Source organism: Dendrobates tinctorius, unplaced genomic scaffold, assembly GCF_039654945.1.
Source record: "Dendrobates tinctorius isolate UK_male_01 unplaced genomic scaffold, ASM3965494v1 ptg000079l, whole genome shotgun sequence".
Lineage (NCBI taxonomy): Eukaryota > Metazoa > Chordata > Amphibia > Anura > Dendrobatidae > Dendrobates > Dendrobates tinctorius.
The window spans coordinates 14,468,377-14,490,549 of NW_027361747.1; the positions used below are offsets into that span (position 1 = coordinate 14,468,377).

The 22,173-nt window shown below is 44.7% G+C and overlaps 1 protein-coding gene across 1 annotated transcript in view; it reads right to left on the reverse strand.

The window, feature by feature from the left end:
• The window catches only part of CHIC2 (cysteine rich hydrophobic domain 2), a 52,366-nt gene that overhangs the window by 9,960 nt on the left and 20,233 nt on the right, over window positions 1–22,173 (reverse strand). The window contains exons 2-3 of the mRNA XM_073583548.1: window positions 21,661–21,715; window positions 21,430–21,585 (exon numbers count right to left, since the gene is read on the reverse strand). Coding sequence (XP_073439649.1) covers window positions 21,430–21,585; window positions 21,661–21,715 — 211 coding nt within the window. The remainder of the gene's footprint in view (window positions 1–21,429; window positions 21,586–21,660; window positions 21,716–22,173) is intronic.

A 22,173-nucleotide genomic window follows, 5' to 3' on the forward strand; every position in this document is an offset into this window, starting at 1 on the left:
ACACGAGCAAAGGTATGCAGTCGTAGAAAAAGAGTGCCTCGCCATTAAGTGGGCTCTAGAGGCCCTCAAATATTACCTGGTGGGCCGAAAGTTCAGGCTGATCACTGACCATGCCCCTCTCAAGTGGATGCACTTGAACAAGGAATGGAATAGCCGGGTGACCCGGTGGTTCCTTGCCCTGCAGGCCTACACTTTTACGGTGGAGCACCGCCCAGGGGTACAGATGGGAAATGCAGATGCCCTGTCCCGAGTGCACTGTTTGGCGGGTGTCATTGCTCGACCGGAGTGGTCTGAGCAGAGGGGGGGGATATGTGAGAATCATGTGGGAATAGTGGATGAGGGCAGGTATATCTCGCCCAGATTCCTTTCCTATGTGGCCTAGTCTGGTCAGTATCGCACCTGCTTGCTAATGAATAATGGGAGGTGGATATAAAAGGATGCCAGGTGGTTGTGAGAGTCTCAGCCTGGGAACACAGAGAGCCTGTCTGTGTGAGAGACACACGTGAGTGAAAGCAGTGCCCACTGCAACTGTGGTTTGGCTGGACGGGAGAAGCCCGCCAGTTGGTAGTTAGGTTGTCCATTGTCTAGTTAGTGCCGGACAGGCAAGGATTTATTTTATGTTTTATTTCCTTTTTGCATTGCTTTCACCATTAATAAACCTGACCCAGGGTCAGTTACACCCGAATCCCAGCTCTGCTCCTGAGTTTCATGCTGAACGCACGTGACCTTTGACCCCAGCAAAGCCGATCCCGGAGTGTTTTATCACACCGCCTTTTGGAACAGTGTACTTTGGACAGACAAGAACAAAATGGAGAGGTTTGTCCATAATGTCCTGCACAACATTTGGCCAAACCAAAAAGCATAACAGACCACCCCATCAACTGTCATGCATAGTGGTGAAAGGGTGATAATTTCGGATTCTTTTGCAGCCAGAGGACCAGGGCACCCTGCAGTCATTGAATCGCCCATGAGCTCCCCTGTATAGCAAAGTATTCTAGCATCAAATGTGAGGCCATCAATCTTCAGTCCAAATGCTAAAACTTCTCCATAACTGGGTCATGTAATTCTGAATATTTTGTTGTAAGTAGTGTCCCTTTAAGATAACTGACAGCCACAGACTGACGATTTCCTCCAGCACGACCAATTACAAAAATGCTGACAAGTGTCCCTAATGGCCCCTAAACAACCCTACAACCTTGGGCAGGCCCCCCTCTCGCCCATTTGAACTAAACCAACACGGCTACATCTTTTACTAAGCAGTTACTGATTCCCACAAACTGGAAGTACCGTCCAGACTTTTGGCTAGAAAGTTGGGTCCTTTAAAGGTGGCCATCATGGATACTTTCACTTTTCTTACATAAAAAGAACAGTTACATACTGAGGATAGGCCATAGATTCCTGGGCACATCTTATCAGGATCAGATCATGGCGACTAGTGTAACTAGAGGGTAAAGCCAAACTGATAAAGGTCACAAAATCTAAAAATAAGAATGTGAAACTACCATGGTTCTGATTAGTGCTGGTAAAAATAAATCACTCTAAACACAGTGAACCAGAAAACAGGGAAAAAAAATTACACTGCAGTGAAACAAAACAAAAACAAAAGAACACCCTGCAATTTTGATATTGATTTTTGGTAAAAATGAATGGCATTACGATTCTCCTCATCAGTAAGATTACAGTGATAACTTTTTTTTTTATTTTAGTGGTGAGAAAAAAAAAAATTTGATTGTGTTGCAGTTTTCAGAAACCCTTAATGCTTTCACTTTTTGGTCAATAGAGCTGTGAGGGTTTATTTCCTGTGGGGCAAGAAAACTTCTATTGATTCCATTTTGTGATCTATATGACATTTTGATCGCTTCTTGCACCATTTTTCGCAGAATTGCAGCAACCAAAAAAAAAAAAAAAACACTGATAGATTAAACATTTCTGGATGCAGCGATACCACATTTGTATTTATCTTTTGTTTTAATAGGAGAAAAAAGGAGTAATTTGAACTTTTGTTTTTCTCTACACTTTTCACTAGATTTGTTAGGCCCCTTAGGCCATTTCAAACCTACACGGCTAAAAGGCAGGGTTTCAAAGTAGTTCCATATTGACAGGCACAGAGGTCTGCAACAGACCCCTGGTTGTCATAGCAACCCATCGGCGAACCGTGATCAAGGGCGCGCTGATAGGTGCATAGAATGACGCGCCTCTATGCCTGAGTGATGTTTTACAATGGCAATTAACAGGTGAACAGGCGCGGGCAGAACGTCACTTCACCAGAGACTTATGGGCAGGTCCTAGCTGTAACACATAGCAATTATCTGCCAGTATGGGGCAAGCTCAACTAGTGAGCCAGCTCCATGTACCAGCTACCGATTTATGCCGTACACGTACGGTGGATGTCAGTAAGCGGATAATACAGGTGAAACATGACAGATCAACATTTCAGCAGCCAATAAGTTGTCAATCATTAAGAACACTGCTGTCATTCACGTATAATTTTAGATCAATGGTTGACTGAAATGGTCAAAATCAGCCATTTAAGACAAATTATTGTGCACACCCAGCAAAATAGGGATTTTTGTGTACTCACATTAAAATCCTTTTCTCCGAGCCAATCGTTGGGGGACACAGACAGTGGGTGTTATGCCGCTGGCCACTAGGAGGACACTAAGTAAACCAGAAAAAAAAAAAAGTAAGCTCCTCCCCTGCAGTATACACCCTATCGCTGGCTGAGATATCTCCAGTTCAGTGAAAAAATCAGGAGCATGAAGTCAACAATAACCATAATTATGTCAAAACCTAAGGCTATGTGCACACGTTGCGGATTCTGCTGCGGATCCGTAGCGTTTCTGGCCCTGCGGGTCCGCAGCAGTTTCTGCTACGTTGTACAGTACCATTGTTTTCAATGGCAATACCAAAAACGCTATGCACATGCTGCAGATTTTTCCACGCGGATTTGCTGCGGGTTACAATCCGCAGCATGTCAATTCTTTGTGCGGATTCCGCTGCGGTTTCACACCTTCACCATTGTGAGGTGGCAAACCGCAGGTATTTTGACCTGCGGATTTTTCAAAATCCGCACGGAAAAATCCGCAGCACTTCCAACTACGCGTGCACATAGCCTTAGAATGCTACAGTGAGCCAACAGGCTAAACAAGGTGGGTGCTTTGTCCCCCAATAACTGGCTCGGAGAAAAGGATTTTACGGTGAGTACACAAAAATCCCTATTTCTCCCACGCCTCATTGGGGGACACAGACAGTGGGACGTCCTAAAGCAGTCCCTGGGTGGGGAGCATACGTCTGCTAATACCCCATGTACCACCGAGTCAATACTGAAGTACTGCCGATTGCAGGCTGCATCTGCCGAGAGCCGCATCCGCAGAGGCCTAAGAATGAATTTTGTAATGTCTTGTAAAAGTATGCAGACTGGACCAAATCGCAGCCTTGCAGACCTGTTCTGCCGATACCTGGTACCAAATGGCCCACGAGGCGCCCACTGAGCGGGTAGAGTGCGCCTTATTCCCTGCTGGGACAGGCGTGTTCCTGACACGGTGGGATTCCTGAATCGCCAAGCGAATCCACCTGGCTAGCATTGCTTTTGAAGCGGCTAGACCCTTCCTCTGTCCCTCTGAAAGTATGAACAGGGCCTCTGGCTTGCGAAAGGGAGCCGTCCGCAAGATGTACCGTCTCAGAGCCCTAACAACATCCAGGGTGTGGAAGGCCTTCTCAATGCGATGGACTGGCGCCAGACAAAAGGAAGGCAAAACAATTTCCTCATTGAGATGGAAAGAGGAGACGACATTGGGCAGGAAGGACGGGGACGTCCTGAGAACTACCTTGTCCTGATGAAAATTCAGGAACAGAGAACGGCAGGACAGGGCTGCCAATTCAGAAACTTGTCTGATTGACGTAATTGCCACTAGAAAGACCACCTTCCAAGAGAGGACGGTCAGTGACACGTCCTGCAGCGGTTCGAAAGGAGCCTCCTCCTGTTAGGCCCCGAGAACCAGGTTAAGGTCCCATGATTCCAATGGCCTTCTATAAGGAGGTGCCACATGGGAAACTCCCTGAATGAATGTCTTAACCTGAAGCTTGGTGGCAATTTTGCGTTGGAAAAGCACTGACAAGGCCGAAATTTATCCCTTGAACGAGCTAAGCGCGAGGCCTGATTTTAATCCGGATTGAAGGAATTCCAATATGGCCGGAATGGAAAACACCAGAGGGGACCGACCATGATCCTTGCACCACGAAAAGGTTTTCCAGGTGCGGTGATAGATGCGCATGGACACAGAACCCAGCCTGTGCTAAAATCCAGGATTCAACGGCCACGCCGTCAAAGACAGGGCCCTGGAGTTCTGGTGGTAAATCAGGCCCTGTGAGAGTAGATCCATGCGATCTGGAAGTCGCCAGGGAAGGTTGGCGACTAGTTGTATTGGTTCTGCATACTATGCTCTGCGCGTCCAATCTGGAGCGACTAGGATCACTGGTACTCCCTCCGCTCTGATCTTCTTGATGACCCTTGGAAGCAAGGGAAGAGGGGTAAAGATGTACGGGAGCCGAAACCGGTGCCATGGCAGAACTAGAGCGTCCGCTCCGATGGCGCATGGATCGCGCAATCGGGCAATGAGCCGAGGCACCTTGTTGTTTAGTCCTGAGGCCATGAGATCCACATCCGGAGTCGCCCAACGATGACAAATCTGCTGAAAAGACTTCCGGAGGAAGAGACTACTTTCCCGAGGCAATGCCTTGGCGACTGAGAAAGTCTGCCGCCCAATTTTCTACGCCCGGGATGTGGATTGCTGACATGGGCAAATGGTTGGTCTCGGCCCAATGGAGGATGTGACTCACTTCGTGCATGGTCATCCTGCTCCGGGCACCTCCCTGACGGTTGATATACGATACAGCCGTGGCGTTGTCAGATTGGATCCTGATGGGGTGACCAGCGAGGAGATGGTGGAAACTCCGTAGAGCTAATCTGATCGCTCGTATCTCCAAAATGTTGATGGGAGACATGACTCACGGGTTGACCAATGACCCTGTGTTGTGTGGTGACGAAAGACCGCACCCCAGTCGAGAAGACTTGCGTCGGTGGTTACTACCAACCATCTTACTGGGAGAAAAGATCTCCCTTGATTCAGGGAGGACCTCAGTGTCCACCACCTGAGGGCTTGCCTGACCCGCAGGGACAGAAGGATCCGACGGTACAGGGAAAACGGGTTCATGTCCCAAGCTAACAGCAACGCATGTTGTAAGGGACGGAGATGGAACTGTGCAAATGGAACTGCTTCCATCGCAGCCACCATCTTTCCGAGAACTCTCATGATGAATGGAGTGAGAAACTGGTCAGGAAAGAGCCCACGATGCCTGTTGTAAAGCTTGGGTCTTTTCTGTAGGGAGAATGACCAACCCGCGGGCAGTGTCCAAGATCATTACTAAAAAGGAAATCTGTTGAGCTGGTTTCGGGAAAGACTTTAGGAAGTTTATCTTCCACCCCAGGCGCGAAAGTGTACTAACTGTTATATCCCCAGATTCCTCGCAGGCTGGGAGAGACGGACCCTTGATGAGCAGGTCGTTCAGATACGGTAACACCACTACTCCCCGAGAGTGGAGAATGGCCATGACAGCCGCCATGACCTTGGTAAGACCCTGGGGGCGGTGGAGAGTCCGAAGGGCAAGGCAACGAACTGGAAGTGTTCCTCGTGAATTGAAAAACGCAGGAACTGCTGGTGGGACGGGCAGATCGGAATGTGAAGGTAAGCGTTCTTGATGTCGATGGATGCTAGGAGCTCTCCTTTTCCCATGGAAGCGACTACTGATCGGAGAGATTCCATTCAGAATTGCCGTACCCTGACAAACTGATTTAACAGCTTGAGATCCAGAATGGGTCGCATCGTCCAGTCCTTCTTTGGAACCACAAAAAGGTTTGAATAAAATCCTCTGAACCTTTTGTAATGAGGGACCGGAATGATGACTCCGTCCCTTAGCAGAGTCTGAACAGCCCGAAGGAAGGCTCGTCTCTTTCTTGGGGGGAGAAGAGAAAAACCGAGTTGGAGGGGGAGAAAATACTATCTTGTATCCGGAGGACACCAGCTCCCTGACCCACTTGTCGTGGACAACCGTGAGCCAGGTGTGGCTGAAGGAAAGTCGGCAACCGCCTACTTTGTCGGTGTCCGCCGGATACCACAAGTCATTGATTAGATCTATGAAATTTGGATCCCCTAGATCCAGAAGCCCTAGGCCTGGGTTTCCAAGAGCGGTTAGGTCTGTATGAGACCTGGGAGCCTCTGTCTCCGGGCGGGGACCGACCTGCTCTGGAAGAGAAGGTAGAGGAGGACCAACTGGAATTGTTGCGAAAAGATCAAAAACGCGTCAGCTGTTGGTTGCGAAACGGCCAAACAGCCTTTTGTTGAGGAAGGCATTTACTTATTCCCCTGGTAGTATCAGAAATGAGCTGGTCCAGTTTCTCTCCAAAATGACGACCCATTTGAAAGGGGAGAGAAGTCAACAATCTTTTAGATGTGGCATCTGCCCGCCAGTCGCGGAGCCCTAGGGCTCTTCTAATGGAGATCGCATTAGCGGCACCTTGAGCAGCGCAATTGGCGGCATCAAAAGAAGCGTCCACTACAAAGTCCGCTGCGTGGTTGCCTTCGGAGGAAGATTGGTGCCCTGGAAGGAAGTAATCAAGACTTCTGCCCAAGCGGCCATTGCCTTAGTGACCCAAATTGCCACAAAAGATGGAAAAAGCCCTGCTCCTGAAGCTTCAAAAACTGAACGGGCAAGGTAGTCAATTTGATGATCGGAGGGGTTTCTGATTGAGGAACCCTCAGAAACGGATAGGAGCGTTTTATAGGACGCGATACAGGAGGGTCCAACGGAGGAGAATAACCAATCCTTCATTAGGTCTGGATCAAAAGGGTATTTAGCCGGAGTAGATTTTTGCCCTGTGAACAGCTTATGTGGACGATCCCTATATTTCTGGACAATTTCCTTAAAGTCCGGATGGCTGGTAAATAACCTGCGCACACGCTTGGTTTTCTTAAATGAGATAGGATGTGCTGGAGCGAGAATATTTTCCTCATCCAACTTCAGAATCCTGTTGACTGATTCTATAAGAGAATCAAGCGACTCTTGATCAGTTGGGGGATTCTGAGGGGCTGACGTGTCAGATTCAAATTCAGAGTCGTGCTCGCTGTGAACCTCAGGAAAGGGAGAGCGAGAGACAGGAGTCGCAGATGCTGAGGCGCGAACGTGACTAGGGACACGTCATGGGTCCGCTTTCTAGAGACCTGACTATCCCTTGAACGAGTACGGCCCCTGCTGGTGGACGGTTCCCGGCCGACGCCAGAGCCCTCCTCGGGAGGTAAGGACACTTTCTGACTTAAAGAGTCCTCCCGGAGGGAGAATATAGCCTGGGTCAGAGTCTCCACCAACTGTGACAGGGACGCAGCCCACTCAGAGGTACTAAACGCAGGAGGCCCGTCAGCAGCGGCAGCGAGGGGCGTTTGAGCGCAAGTCGGGGCGCAGGCTGGGTCGCAGTCCGTGCATAACGGATTCGTCTGTGCACTGGGTAAGGCAGACTTGCAAGTGGTACACACGGTAAAAAACGCAGTGCTTCTTAGCAGCCCGTTTAGCCTCCTTAGATTGAGACATAGCGCTCCTGAAAGGGTTAACGGCAGAGTATGTCTGCAGCTGCAGGGAATGTGCCGGGAAGGGGTTAAGCTTTAATCTGAGGGCAGATGCAGCTTACCCACGGTCCTGTGCTGGGTCCCCCAGGAGGAAAAGCGGTGGCCTTGTGGTGTCACCCGGTATCCGGCTGTCCAGAGCGCTCCTGAAGGGGTTAGCGGCAGCTGAGGTAAAAAGACATGGCCCCCCCGAGATTAGAATTGCGTGTCTCGTAAGTAATGAGAGGCGCCAAGAGGAGGGGGCGGCGACATTAGCGTGGGCGGTGCTATTCAAATAATTTTTGGCCTACCCGAGCGCTGCGAGCGGGGGGGGGGGGGGCCAGGACTCAAGCCCATACCTCTACTCCAGTGCTCAGGCCTGCCGTCACTGTCCGTGCCATCCATGCAGGTCTTCTCATCCTCCTGGGCTGATGTAGCAGAACTGGAGGAGTTCTTAAAGGGATATGCTCAATCAAACCTCCCTACGGCAGTGGGATGGAGAGCTATGGGGCCATTTCAGGGCATTCAGAAGCGCTGGTCCAGTCTTCTCCATTGCACTCCATGCGCTTGCCCTCGTATCCGTGGATTACCGGGACAGTAACGATCATCGCCATCGGAATCAGTCCCAGTCGTCGCAAGAAAGTGTATGGGGAGGTATACTCCGCGTGCTTGCCTGTTGTTGGTTCGGGGGAGAGCGGGCCATAGAAAGGAATCGTCGCCCCCTTCACTCCGTTAATTAAAAATAAAAGTTTACAGAAAAATCAAAAATAAAATAAAAACGGTGGGGTCTGAAACCTATAGACACTAAGCAAGAACTGGAGATATCTCAGCCAGCGAGAGTGTGTATACTGCAGGGGAGGAGCTAACTTTTTTCTGGATTACTTAGTGTCCTCCTAGTGGCCAGCAGCATAACACCCACTGTCTGTGTCCCCCAATGAGGCGTAGGAGAAAGTAAAATTCTTAAGCAGTTCCCCGATACACATTAGATGAAAGTGGACAGAACCTGTCAACTAACATGATGTGTATGAAAGCCTCCTGACTTTCCCTCAACAGATGATGTTGGGAAGAGAATGATTTGGCATTTAGAGTTTCAGCAGCCAATCTTTTCAATTTCAAGGGAGCTTACTCGATTGTGGTTTCAGGCAGCAGTTTTCTCTGTTGAAAACACACGAATGGTCAACCAAGCACTACTGTATATGGGGAAGTTGGTACAAATGGCTGTTTGCCTAGTGAGCGTTTGGCCAACAGCCACTTCTCTGTAGGACGCCAGCTTTAGACAGACGATAAATTGCTGGTTCTTTCATACCAAAAGATCTGACAATCAAGATGGAATACTGCTCAGAAAGATTAAAAGACACTTTGGCCCCGATTCATTTTTGCTGTTTCTCCAGTTTTCTGGAGTAATTTGCTCCTTATTCTCTATACGTTTTGCTCCTCTTTTTAACACCTTCATGACCAAGTCTATTTTGACCTTAATGACCAGGCCATTTTTTGTAATTCTGACCAGTGTCCCTTTATGAGGTAATTACTCTGGAAAGCTTCAACGCATCCTAGCGATTCTGAGATTGTTTTTTCGTGACATATTTGGCTTCATGTTAGTGGTAAATTTAGGTCGCTAATTTTTGCGTTTATTTGTGAAAAAATAAATCACAAATTTGGCGAAAATTTTGAAAATTTTGCAATTTTCACATTTTTATTCTGTTAAACCAGAGAATTACGTGACATAAAATAGTTACTAAATAACATTTCCCATATTTCTACTTTACATTTGCACAATTTTGGAAACTTTTTTTGTTAGGAAGTTATAAGGGTCAAAAGTTGACCAGTGGTTTCTCATTTTTACAACAAGGTTTACAAAACCATTTTTTTTAGGGATCACATCACATTTGAAGTCACTTTGAGGGGTCTATATGGCAGAAAACACCCAAAAGTGACACCATTCTAAAAACTGCACCCCCCTCAAGCTACTCAAAACTACATTCAAGATTATTAACCCTTCAGGTGCTTCACAGGAACTAAAGCAACGTGGAAGGAAAAAATGGACATTTTAATTTTTCCAACAAAAATTTTCTTTTATGATCAATTTTTTCATTTTCACATGGGCAACAGGATAAAATGGATCCTAAAATTTGTTGGGCAATTTCTCCTGAGTACACCGATACCTCATATGTGGTCATAAACTACTGCACGGCAGGGCTTGGAAGGGAAGGAACTTTTTGAATGGAAAATATGCTGGAATATTTAGCGGTTGCCATGTCGCGTTTGGAGAGTCCCTGTATGCCTAAACAATGGAGCTCCCCACAAAGGCCCTATTTTGGAAAATAGACGCCCCAAGGAACTTATCTAGCTGTATAGTGATCACTTTAAACCCCCAGGTGCTTCACAAATTGATCGTTTAAAAAAATAAAAAACAAAAAAGAAAAAAAAGTACTTTTTTTCAAAAAAAAATTTTTAGCCTCAGTTTTTTCATTTTCACAAGGGCAACAGGATAAAATGGATCCTAAAATTTGTGGGGCAATTTCTCCTGAGTACACCGATACCTCATATGTGGTCATAAACCACTGTTTGGGCGCACAGCAGGGTCCGGAAGGGAAGGAGCGCCATTTGACTTTTTGAATGGAAAATTAGCTCCAATCGTTATCGGACACCATGTCGTGTTTGGAGAGCCCCTGTGTGCCTAAACAGTGAAAACCCCCCACAAGTGACACCATTTTGGAAACTAGACCCCTTAAGGAACTTATCTAGATGTGTAGTGAACACTTTGAACCTACAAGTGCGTCAAAAAAAAAAGTTTATAACGCAGAGCAGTGAAAATAAAAATCATTTTTCTTCCTCAAAAATGATTTTTTTAGCACGCTATTTTTTATTTTCACATTGCTAACATGAGATATTGGACCACAAAAGTTGTTGTCCAGTTTGTCCCGAGTACGCTGGTACCCCATGTGTGGGGAGGAACCACTGTTTGGGCACACGGCAGGGCTCAGAAGGGAAGGAGCGCCATTTAACTTTTTGAAAGGAAAATTAGCTCCAATCGTTGGACACCATGTCGTGTTTGGAGAGCCCCTGTGTGCCTTAACTTTGGATCTCCCCCACAAATGACCCCATTTTGGAAACTAGATCCCTTAAAGAACTTATCCAGATGCATAGTGAGCACTTTGAACCCCCAGGTGCTTCACAGAAGTTTAGAAAGCAGAGCCGTGAAAATAAAAAAAATTTTTTAGTCCGCAATTTTCTATTTTCACAAGGGTAACAGGATAAATCGGACCCCTAAAGTTATTGTCCAGTTAATGCTGAGTACGCTGGTACCCCATATGTGTGTGTGTGTGTGGGGGGGGGGGGGACCACGTCGGGGCTCAGAAGGGAAGGGAAGTAGTGACACTTTGAAATGCTGACTTTGATGGAATGGTCTGCGGGCATCATGTTACATTTGCAGAGCCCCTGATGTACCTAAACTGTGGAAACCCCCCACAAGTGATCCCATTTTGGAAACTAGACCCCCTAAGGAACTTATCTAGATGCATAGTGAGCACTTTGAACCCCCAGGTGCTTCACATAAGTTTATAAAGCAGAGCCGTGAAAATAAAAAAAAATTTTTTCCTCAAATTTTTTTAGTCCGCAATGTTTTATTTTCACAAGGGTAACAGGGTAAATTGGACCCCAAAGATTGTTGTCCAGTTTGTCCCGAGTACGCTGGTACCCCATATGTGGGGGAGGACCACTGTTTGGGCACACGTCGGGGCTTGGAAGGGAAGTAGTGAGGTTTTGAAATGCCGACTTGATGGAATGGTCTGCAGGCGTCATGTTGCCTTTGCAGAGCCCCTGATGTACCTAAACTGTGGAAAACCCCACAAGTGACCCCATTTTGGAAACTAGACCCCCCCGAGGAACTTATCTAGATGTGTGGTGAGCACTTTGAACTCCTAAGTGCTTCACAGAAGTTTATAACGCAAAGCTGTGAAAATAAAAAATCATTTTTTTTTCTTCAAAAAATGATTTTTTTAGCTCGCAATTTTTTATTTTCGTAACGGTAAGAGAAGAAATTGGACACCAAAAGTTGTTGTCCAGTTTGTCCTGAGTACGCTGGTACCCCATATGTGCAGGGAACCATTGTTTGGGCACACGTCAGGGCTCGGAATGGAAGTAGTGACATTTTGAAATGCAGACTTTGATGGAATGGTCTGCGGTCGTTGTTACATTTGCAGAGCCCCTGATGTGCCTAAACAGTAGAAACCCCCAACAAGTGACCCCATTTTGGAAACTAGACCTTCCAAGGAACTTATGTAGATGTCTGGTGAGCACTTTGAACCCCCAAATGCTTCACAGAAGTTTATAACGCAGAGACGTGAAAATAAAAAAAAATTTTAGCCCCCAATTTTTTTTATTTTCCCAAGGGTAACAGGAGAAATTAGACCCTCAAAGTTGTTGTGCAATTTGTCCTGAGTACGCTGATACCACATATGTTGGGGTAAACCACTGTTTGGGCACACTTCGGGACTTGGAAGGGAGGGAGCACCGTTTGACTTTTTGAATGCAAAATTGGCTGGAATCAATGGTGGCACTATATCGCGTTTGGAGACCCCCTAATGTGCCTAAACAGTGGAAACCCCTCAATTCTAACCCCAACACACCCCTAACCACAAGCCTAACACCAACAAACGCCTAACCCTAATCCCAACCCTAACTATAAAACTAACCACAAGCCTAACCCCAACCCCAACCCCAACCCTAAACCTAATTCCAACCCTAAACCTAATTCCAACCCTAAACCTAATTCCAACCCTAAACCTAATTCCAACCCTAAACCTAATTCCAACCCTAAACCTAATTCCAACCCCAAACCTAATTCCAACCCCAAACCTAATTCCAACCCCAAACCTAATTCCAACCCCAAACCTAATTCCAACCCCAAACCTAATTCCAACCCTAAACCTAATTCCAACCCCAACCCCAACCCCCAACCCCAACCCCCAACCCCCAACCCCCAACCCCAACCCCCAACTCCAACCCCCAACTCCAACCCCCAACTCCAACCCCCAACTCCAACCCCCAACTCCAACCCCCAACTCCAACCCCCAACTCCAACCCCCAACTCCAACCCTAACCCTAATTCCAACCCTAACCCTAATTCCAACCCTAACCCCAACTCCAACCCTAACCCTAACCCTAACCATAGCCCTAGCCCTAATGGAAAAATAAAAATAAATATTTTCTTTATTTTAAATATATGTGCCTACCTGGGGGTGATAGTAGGGGGGGGGGGGTTATTTTTATTTTATTTCATTATGATCACTGTGAGAGTTTATCACAGTGATCAAAATGAATGAATCGAATCTGCAGCCGGCAGATTCGGGCGGGCGCACTGCGCATGCTCCCGCCATTTTCCAACATGGCGGCGCCCATGATCCGGGACCGCGGGACACCGGGAGCGATAGCAGCACTCGGTAAGCACCAGGGTTGGGGGGGGTGGCTTTGGAGACCAGATGATGACACCGCTGTCATTCAGTGGCGGGGGCCGATGTGGGTGTGGGTGTGTGTGTGGTCGGGTAACTTTATCCAGCCATGTCCGATGCTACTGCAGGTCGGCGCTCACAGCAATGCAGTAATTCTGCTACATAGAGGCGATCTGAGCATCGCCCATATGTAGCAGAGGCGATCGAGCTATGGCAGTTTCTAGCCTCCCATGGAGGCTATTGAAGCATGTAAAAAGTTAAAGAAAAAAAAAATGTTTAAAAATATTTAAAAAAATAAAACAAAAAAGTTCAAATCACCTCCCTTTCACTTCATTAAAAAAAATTAAAAAAAACAAACAAAACAAACCAAAAAATAAAAATCACATACTTGGTATCGCCGCTTTCTGAATAGCCCAATCAATTAAAAAAAATTAACCTGATCGCTAAACGGCGTAGCGAGAAAAGAAATCAAAAACCCAGAATCATGTTTTTTTGGTCGCCGCGAAATTGCATTAAGACGCAATAACAGGCAATAAAAAGTACGTATCTGCACAAAAGTGGTATCATTAAAAACGTCAGCTGAGCACGCAAAAAATAAGCCCTCACCCAACCAGAGAACACTAAAAACGGAGACGCTACGGGTCTCGGAAAATGGCACAAATTTTTTAGCAAACTTTGGAATTTTTTTTCACCACTTAGATATAAAAGAAACTAGACATATTTGGTGTCTATGAACTCAATGACCTGGAGAATCATAATGGCAGGTCAGTTTTAGCATTTAGCGAACCTAGCAAAAAGCAAAACAAAAAACAAGTGTGGGATTGCACTTTTTTTGCAATTTCACCACACTTGGAATTTTTTTTCCCGTTTTCTGTTACACGACATGTTAACCAATGGTGTTGTTCCAAATTACAAATCGTCCTGCAAAAAATAAGCCCTCTCATGGCCATATTGATGGAAAAATAAAAAAAGCTATGGCTCTGGAAAGAAGGGGGAGCGAAAAAAGAAAAAAAGCTCCGTCATTAAGGGGTTAAAAGTCACAAGTAAAACCCCGCTTTATTTTGTACAAAATTCATGAAGTGCACCATTTTGAAAACTTTGATGCAGAACAAAAAGTCAGCATATAAGTAAAAATAAAAGGCGATTTCAAGAAATTGCAAAATGATGATTTGGGCTCTTAAAGTGGGCTAGCAAAAAGTATCAAAAAACAAATAACCGCATCAACTATTTTAACCAGATTAGTCTGCAGTGGGCCATACAAATCGCGGGTAAATTCCAAACAAAGGTCAGACGAAATAGTTACCGTATACTGTGTAAGCCAACTGTAATAGTGGCGTTTTCAGAAACACCATTTACACTTATTCTACACACCGAGGCAAAGCTTCAGTATCTGTTCAGTCTTCTACGCTGTCATTTTCTTTATAACCATTAATCCATACAGCACAGTTTTCAGATAAAGAAGGATTTCATAAACTAAGTCCGTTTTCTTTCCATCCTTGCAAGGAGCATAGCCCACAATGGCTTGTTTAGATGCGGGAGCATCACAGGAGACTAAGACCAGAGAGGATAAATCATGATGCCAGGTGTTGAAAGCGAGCAAAAGCTGCAGGTGCAAAGTGACAGCTCAGCCGTGGGTGCAGCTGCGGTGTGGGATGAGAAAGGACGACACCGTACTGCACCACACTGATGGCAGCAACAAACAAGTCTCGTGTAAAGCTGCATCACTGCCTCTAACCCTGAAGGGGTTTCCTCACATTACCAAATCAGCAAGCAACTTTTCATATTTTTCTGCCCGACGTTAATATGCAGTTAAGTCCACTAAATAAATACAGTTCACTTGCAATAAAAACATAATCAGCGCGATTACCAATTAGAGCTCATTTGAACTGAATAGCTAATGGGACTCCTGGGCTCTTGAGAGAGAGTTTGTTCGAGTGGGAACCTAAGAGTTTACTTTGGACAGGAGTGTCACTTTTTAAATTTATTACATTCATTATGTGAGCATTTCTAGAAAGTGAAACCGTGCCCCGAGCTGACAAAGATCAGCAGACCCTGCTTGTTTTTTTGTAAAGATCGTCTTTTAGAGGCTGTTCCCCTTTTTAATGAAAATGGGGCTGCAGCTATGGTCACACTTTGTGTTAATTTAGTTGCCAGTCAGCTTCAAATCAAAAGAAAATAAGGCTGTGGAGTGTAATTAACATTCAGTTCAGTCGTTTTGTCCCTTGTCTAGCCCCAAGCTTTGTTCCAATTGCCATCTGAATGCTGAAGGCTGTAGGGAAATCGATTTGATTCTAATCGCACCATGAAAAGAACATGATCTAACTGCTTTCAGCCCTCCGTAAATCTGTACTGGATCTTTAGCACAATGAAACTTCCAATTTAGAAAGCACTGAATGTCTCGTCAATGACTTTGTGAAGGGGTAAGACTAGGAAAAAAAAAAAAAATAGTTGGGGTGGGGGCAAGAGGGGTGGAGAGGGAAGGGGAAAAAAAAAAAAAAAAGTGAAAAAAAAAAAAAGAACAAGGAGCAGACATAAAAATTCCAGTAGTTGTTTAAGCATTACAGTTCATTTGCATCACAGCAAACCTGAAAAGGGCTGACCCCTTAAACCGCCTCTCAAGTCTATGAAGTTGTAGCGTTGACAAGCTTATATTGACAGAAGCTCATTGACTCTGAAAGGCTACTCTATCAATGGTGCAAAATGGCAATAGGTTCTAGGCTGAGCAGGCATCTGCCTGCCCTCCTGCTGCTAAATCAGTGGCACGGGATTACTACATTAAAAATCTAAATGTCACTTTAGCACTACCTGCTTATAAAGTATTAGGATTCCACCTTTACATAGTCATTTTTAATTTTTCTACTTAGTTTTAAGGATCCCACGTGACAACAAAGAAATGCCTTGGGAACACTTAAAAACACTCAATGTCTTTCACTTCGTGATGGATTGCAAAGAGGGGGATCCTAATGGTACCATTATAAATGTCTACGGTCATTGTGAAACTCCTGCATTTGCCATTATTTCTATTCTATTCCAATGAATCATAGACCAATGCCTTTCTGTACACTAGTTTCTCAGAAGCATTACTCCAGACCCACTAGTGCTCTCCGATATGTAAAAGACAGCGTCGGCAACGCTGAAGTATTCTTTACTGGAAAGAATACACGGAAACATGACTTCATAATTCCAGGCTGTGAGCTGGAGAGCAGACCGCAGAGCACATCATTACGCATTTTCATTTTTCTCAGCTGTGACAGGTGAAAGTATAAAGCTCCTGCACGTGCAGCCCAATTAATCTCTGCACTTGACACGTCACTGGTTCCCAGCAAAAGGCAGGTGACAGCACACAAAAACATAAAAGGGGCACTTGATTGGAGAGTAATATTTTTAGCTCACAACAATGGCACATTTATAGTCACAAAGACAATGGAGGAAAGTCCGGCATGAAAGAATAGTGTAGCCAGAGAAGCTTGTGTAAGAACAAGATTAACAGAAATTACAAAAAAAAAAAAAAGTTAGAATAAGTCTAGACTCAAAACATAAAAGAGGAAAGAGCAAGTCATAAAAACAGCCATAACAGAAGGTGAAAGGATAAATAATTTGTTTGATCTAAATACATTTAAGTGATCACAAATTCTCTATACGAGGGACGTGACGAGATGACGTTTCTAATGATACCATTTTGGTGCATATACAATCTTTTGATTGCCCATTATTGCATTTTAATGCAATGTTGCAGCGACCAAAAAAAAAAAAAAAAAATACTGACTTTGATTTCTTTTCTTGCTACAGATCAGATTAATTCTTTTTATAAATTGATAGATCAGGCGAGTGAACGCGACGACACCAAATGTGTATATTTGATTTTTTTTTTTCTTCATTGTTTTATATTGAATGGGGCGAATAAGGGGTTATTTGAGCTTTTATAACTTTTTATTTTTAACACTTTTTACTTGCTTCAAAATTCCCCATGGGAGAGTATAAGCTGCAATCATCCGATCGCAGGTGCTACATACAGCAGGGCTGCAGCACTGCTCTATGCAGGAGAAATGCTCACTTGCTTGCAATGAGTGCCGTCCATTGGGCAGCGCTCAGCTATCCGGCTAGGACAACCACAGGGGTTTCCTGCAAACCCTGGGTTGTCATGGCAACCCATTGGTGACCCGCGGTCATGTGACAAGGGCGCCAATGGGAGGAGGTAATTACTTGCTTCCTGCACGTGCAAGTTAAATGCCGCCGTCAGACTGACCGGCATTTAACATGTTAACAGCTGCGGGTAAATCATGATTCCAACCGCGGCTGTTCCGGGCACATGTCAGCTGATCAGATCAGATGTGCCAGAAAAGGTGTGGGCTCATCGCTGGAGCCCGCACCAAAGAGGGAGAGGCCTCCAATGACGGATTGTCCATCATTGGACGTTAAGGGGTTAAAAGCAACATACTACCCCACAGAAAGAATCAGTTGCGATCCCATGCAGTCCTGTCTGTATATGCTCTTGTTTCCATTCAGCCAAGAGCACCGGCATAAATGGTAGGTACAAATAAATTGCAAATAAGATTAAAGGGAATCTGTCACCCATTTTTTTGGCTTGCAGCTGCCGGCATAGACATCGGGAGCTTATCTACAGCATTCTGTAATGCTGTAGATAAGCCTCCGATGTAACCTGGAAGATAAGAAAAACGAGTTAGATTATGCTCACTGGGGTGGGTGGTCCGGTGGGTTTTGCGGTCCGGTCCGACGCCTCCCTTCTTCATGCGATCACGTCCTCTTCTCCCGTCCTGTAATGGCTGCGGCGCAAGCGCACTGCTCTGCCCTGTTGAGGGCAGAGCAGAATTCTGCAGTGCGCCAGCCCTCTCCCGACGCCTGCGCACTGCTCTGCCCTCAACAGGGCAGAGCAGTGCGCCTGCGCCGCAGCCATTACAGGACGGGAGAAGAGGACGTCATCACATGAAGAAGGGAGGCGTCGGACCGGACCGCAACACCCACCGGACCGCCCACTCCGGTGAGTTTAATATAACGTGTTTTTCTTATCTTTCAGGTTACATCGGAGGCTTATCTACAGCATTAAAGAAAGCTGTAGATAAGCCCCCGATGTCTATGCAGGCAGCTGCAAGCCAAAAAAAAGGGTGACAGATTCCCTTTAAATTCCTTCATTGAAAAGGACATTATTGCCCTGATGCTGGTTCAGCAAAGATCTAATCTTGGCCTTATAACCCTTCAGAACATGGCTATCAATAATTTCAATGCTGTCATCAAATAGGAATGTGGCTGCTGCTCCCCAGACATCAAGGAATATCAGACATCAAATCAGCTTAGTCACCAACAGTTAGGCTAATTTCACACGTGGTACAGCGAGGGAAAAAAAAAAAAAAAATTGCATTTTAAATTCACGGGATTTTCCCATGGAAAACCTAGCAATTTCCAAGCATAATTAGCTTGCAGAATGCTAGCGTTTTCCAAGTGATCTGGAGCATCGCTTGGAGAACTGATTGTTTGACTAGTGTGACCAACTTTTTACTATTGATGCTGCCTATGCAGCATCAGTAGTAAAAGGATGTAAAAAATAAAAAAAATACTGTTACTCTCACCTTCCGGTGCCCCGCGCAGCCTTCCCGCCTCTCTCCACGCTCCCGGCATCTTCCGGTCCCAGTAATCCTTTTCGCGAATGACCGCGAGATGTCGCGCTCCCGCGACGTCATCGCGGTCATTCTCGCAAAGGATTACTGGGACCGGAAGATGCCGGGAGCGTGGAGAGAGGCGGGAAGAAGATCGCCGGCCGTTGGAAGGTGAGAACAATATTTTTTATTTGAATTCTATTTTTTTACAGGGATATGGTACCCACAGCCCGGAGGACAGTCTCCTCTCCTCTGGACCGTGTGTACCATCCACAAATGTTCTGCTTACTTTTCGCATGGTGGGCACAGCCACATGCGGAAAGTAAGCAGAACAATGCATTCCTATGTGGGCGGAATCGCCGCGATTCCGCAAAATTAATGAGCATGCTGCAGATTTTACCGCAATGCGATTCCGCCGCGGGAAAATGCACAGCATTAGCACAGCATTGCGGAATCCCATAGGATTGCATGGGATGCTGTTTTTTTGCGTTTTCACGGCAAAATAGCTGCGAAAATGCAAAAAAAAAAAAAAAAGTTAACCCAGCCTTAAACACAGTTTTCAAAAAAGACAAAAAGGATAAAATAACAGAAATATAAACAAAAAGATCAGCTCCAACATTCTACTCTTTATATGGCACATAGAAGCAACAAGCCCTAAATACTTCTATCGTGATCTTGGTTTTGACACATAGCTAATTGTTCTAGCTGTTTACTGGGTTTATTTTTTTAATTCACAGGAGCCTGCTCTAGCTAAAATAAGAAAATATGAACCCTGCTTTTGCCCCTGGTCTTTATTGACTGTGCTGCAGTGGTGACATCACTATTACAGAATTCGACCACTGCAGCTAATCACTGGGCTCAATAGCCACATGCTGACTACCATCATAGGCAAATGTTTTGGTTTGCATAAAATTTGCTGATTCAAGCATTTTTAGATCTTTAAGTCAGATGTTTGATAGTAACTGAAGTACTATTATAAGCATTTAATACGTTTTTACACTTACTGAAAAATACATCAAGTTTATGAAAAGACTCAATATTGAATCTTATTGTTCAAGACTCGGGCTCTTCATCTGCCAACTGGATAAGCACCATACGCTTATCGGCTTCTAGCCCAAGTCCCGACTGATGACAGCCCATTCTTGCCTAATCAGTGCTTGGAGCTGTGTTTTTGTTTGTCCACACGCTTTGAGGACTTACCACAGATTCTCAATGGGATTATAATCTGGGGAGCTTTCTAGCCATGGACTCAATGTTTCATTCACCGAGTCAATTATCACTTTTGCATTGTGACACGATGCTCCATCATGATGGGAAAAACAATGTTCATCAAATTGTTCCTAAATTTCTAGATGAAGTTGATCTTGGCGAATGTTTAGGTCAGTGGTTTTTTTTTAGCAAAACTGAGTAAGCACGCTCCAGTGCATGAAAGGCAACCCCAAGACTCAAGGTAGTGCTCACCTTTTTCATGACTCGTTCTCATGTGTCAAACTCCCCAACAGTCTGAAGGGCCTTTATCAGAGAAAAATAACTTTACCACAGTCCTCTGCATTTCCTGCAAAATTATTTTCAGACTGTTTGGTACACCAGAAAAAAAATTGTTGTCCGGAAAAGAAAAAGCGAGTACTACCACAAATCCTGTATCGTGCCTACAGTAAAGCATCTTGAGACCCTTCAAGTCTGAGGTTGTTTTTCATGCATTGAAATTTCCATCAGCCAGGATTTGATCCAGAAGCTGATATCCAGCATGTCAGGGTGAATCAAAGAAAAATGAGGGTCAACACCACTACTGTCATGTCATTGCATAAACTTGATGCATTTGTCAATAAAAGTTTTAAAAATAATGCAATGCTTATAATTGTACCTCAATAGTCATAGAAACAGCTGAGTAAAAGATGTAAACACTGAAGCAGCAAACTTCGGTTCAGTCTCAAACCCTTTGGCCAGGAGGGTACATTTGATAAGCATCGAGTTGGGTTACTCGCTGCAATGGTCACGTGCTGTAGTCATGTTTGTCACCTTTGCGGCGCTGACAAAATTAGGGCCAACAGCACAGAACCAGCACTGAGTAAGGTTCATATTGCTATAGGATGACTGGATTAAAAAATAATTTAAAAATCATTTTGAAATGCAATTTCTTACTTTAGATGGTTGTGGTGTTATATCAGGAATACCAACTGGGGACTTAGAACAACTGAGGATAACGTTAAGATATTTCATAATTCATTGAAATTATTTCCTAATCGTTACACAGGCCTACAAATCTCTCAGGTGCCAAGGATTTTTAAATGGATTGAGAGCATTTTGAGGGTGCCAAACACAAAAACCCAATTACTTTTCCTGAATTGGTTCTAGTTTTTGAGAGAATTCATCCATGAAAATAATGCATTACCCCAATTCAACTTGTGTGTGATAACTTTTGGTCTTTTGATGCTTTACCGTGTCTTGTGTAATTAAACATCCCGTATAATTATTTTGTATTTTAAATTATAGGCTTACGGTGCCGTAAGTGACTTTTAAGTCAGAATTCTGCTGCAAGTATCTAAGACACTAAACCCAATCCGGCAAAACCAAAGTCATATGCTTAATCAGCACCCTAAACTTTATATAAAACCATTCAGACACCGTTGGCACCAAAAATCACTGTATACCAGTGTTATAAATACATCTTTGCAGCATAGAAAAATAAGAGACCAGAGAATCATTACAACTTACTCTTTTACTGAGACATACGACTGGCCACATACTACATCCCAGCGTGCAGCAGCAACACAGACACCCACATAGCAGCCATCGAACGTTTATTGGAAGATTCTTTTTAAGACAACTATTGACTCGGTTAATACTAGACTTAAATTCTTCAGGTGCTACCTGGAAGTATAGATAAAATAAATTAGATTACGAAATCATTAAAACGTCACATATTTGTCAGGAATGAACACTTACTTTTCCAGTTAGGGATGATGGGAATTCGGCTTCAAACTTGTTGCTAAGACCAAACCTACAAATAAATAAAAGTAAGCCAATGTTTTCTTGTCAGAAAGCCTTGCAGCAACACTGAATACTGAAGATCACAACATTAAGCCTGTGGGCGATTAGGTTAAACAGACTACACAGAAAAATAGCCCAAGGTTTTATTACTGGAAAGAATAAATTGTCCTGGGTTGCAATGTTGTGCCAGTGATGTTAACCTCGGTGGGCACATCCATCACATCTTTTTAGAAAGCAGTTTTGGACGTGCAGATGTGGTCCCTCTTGACCAGTATGGTACATGGTTAGGTGTCTTCAACAAGTGGCATCACTATGCGGGTAGAACATCTAATGGATTCCCAAAGCTATTGTATATGCAAAACAAGCTGCGGCAGGAATACAGGAGTTTTCAGAAAGCAGAAAACCCCTTTAAGATATCGATGCATCAGTAACCGGTTTTTGCATCCTTATATGCAATCAATAATATTA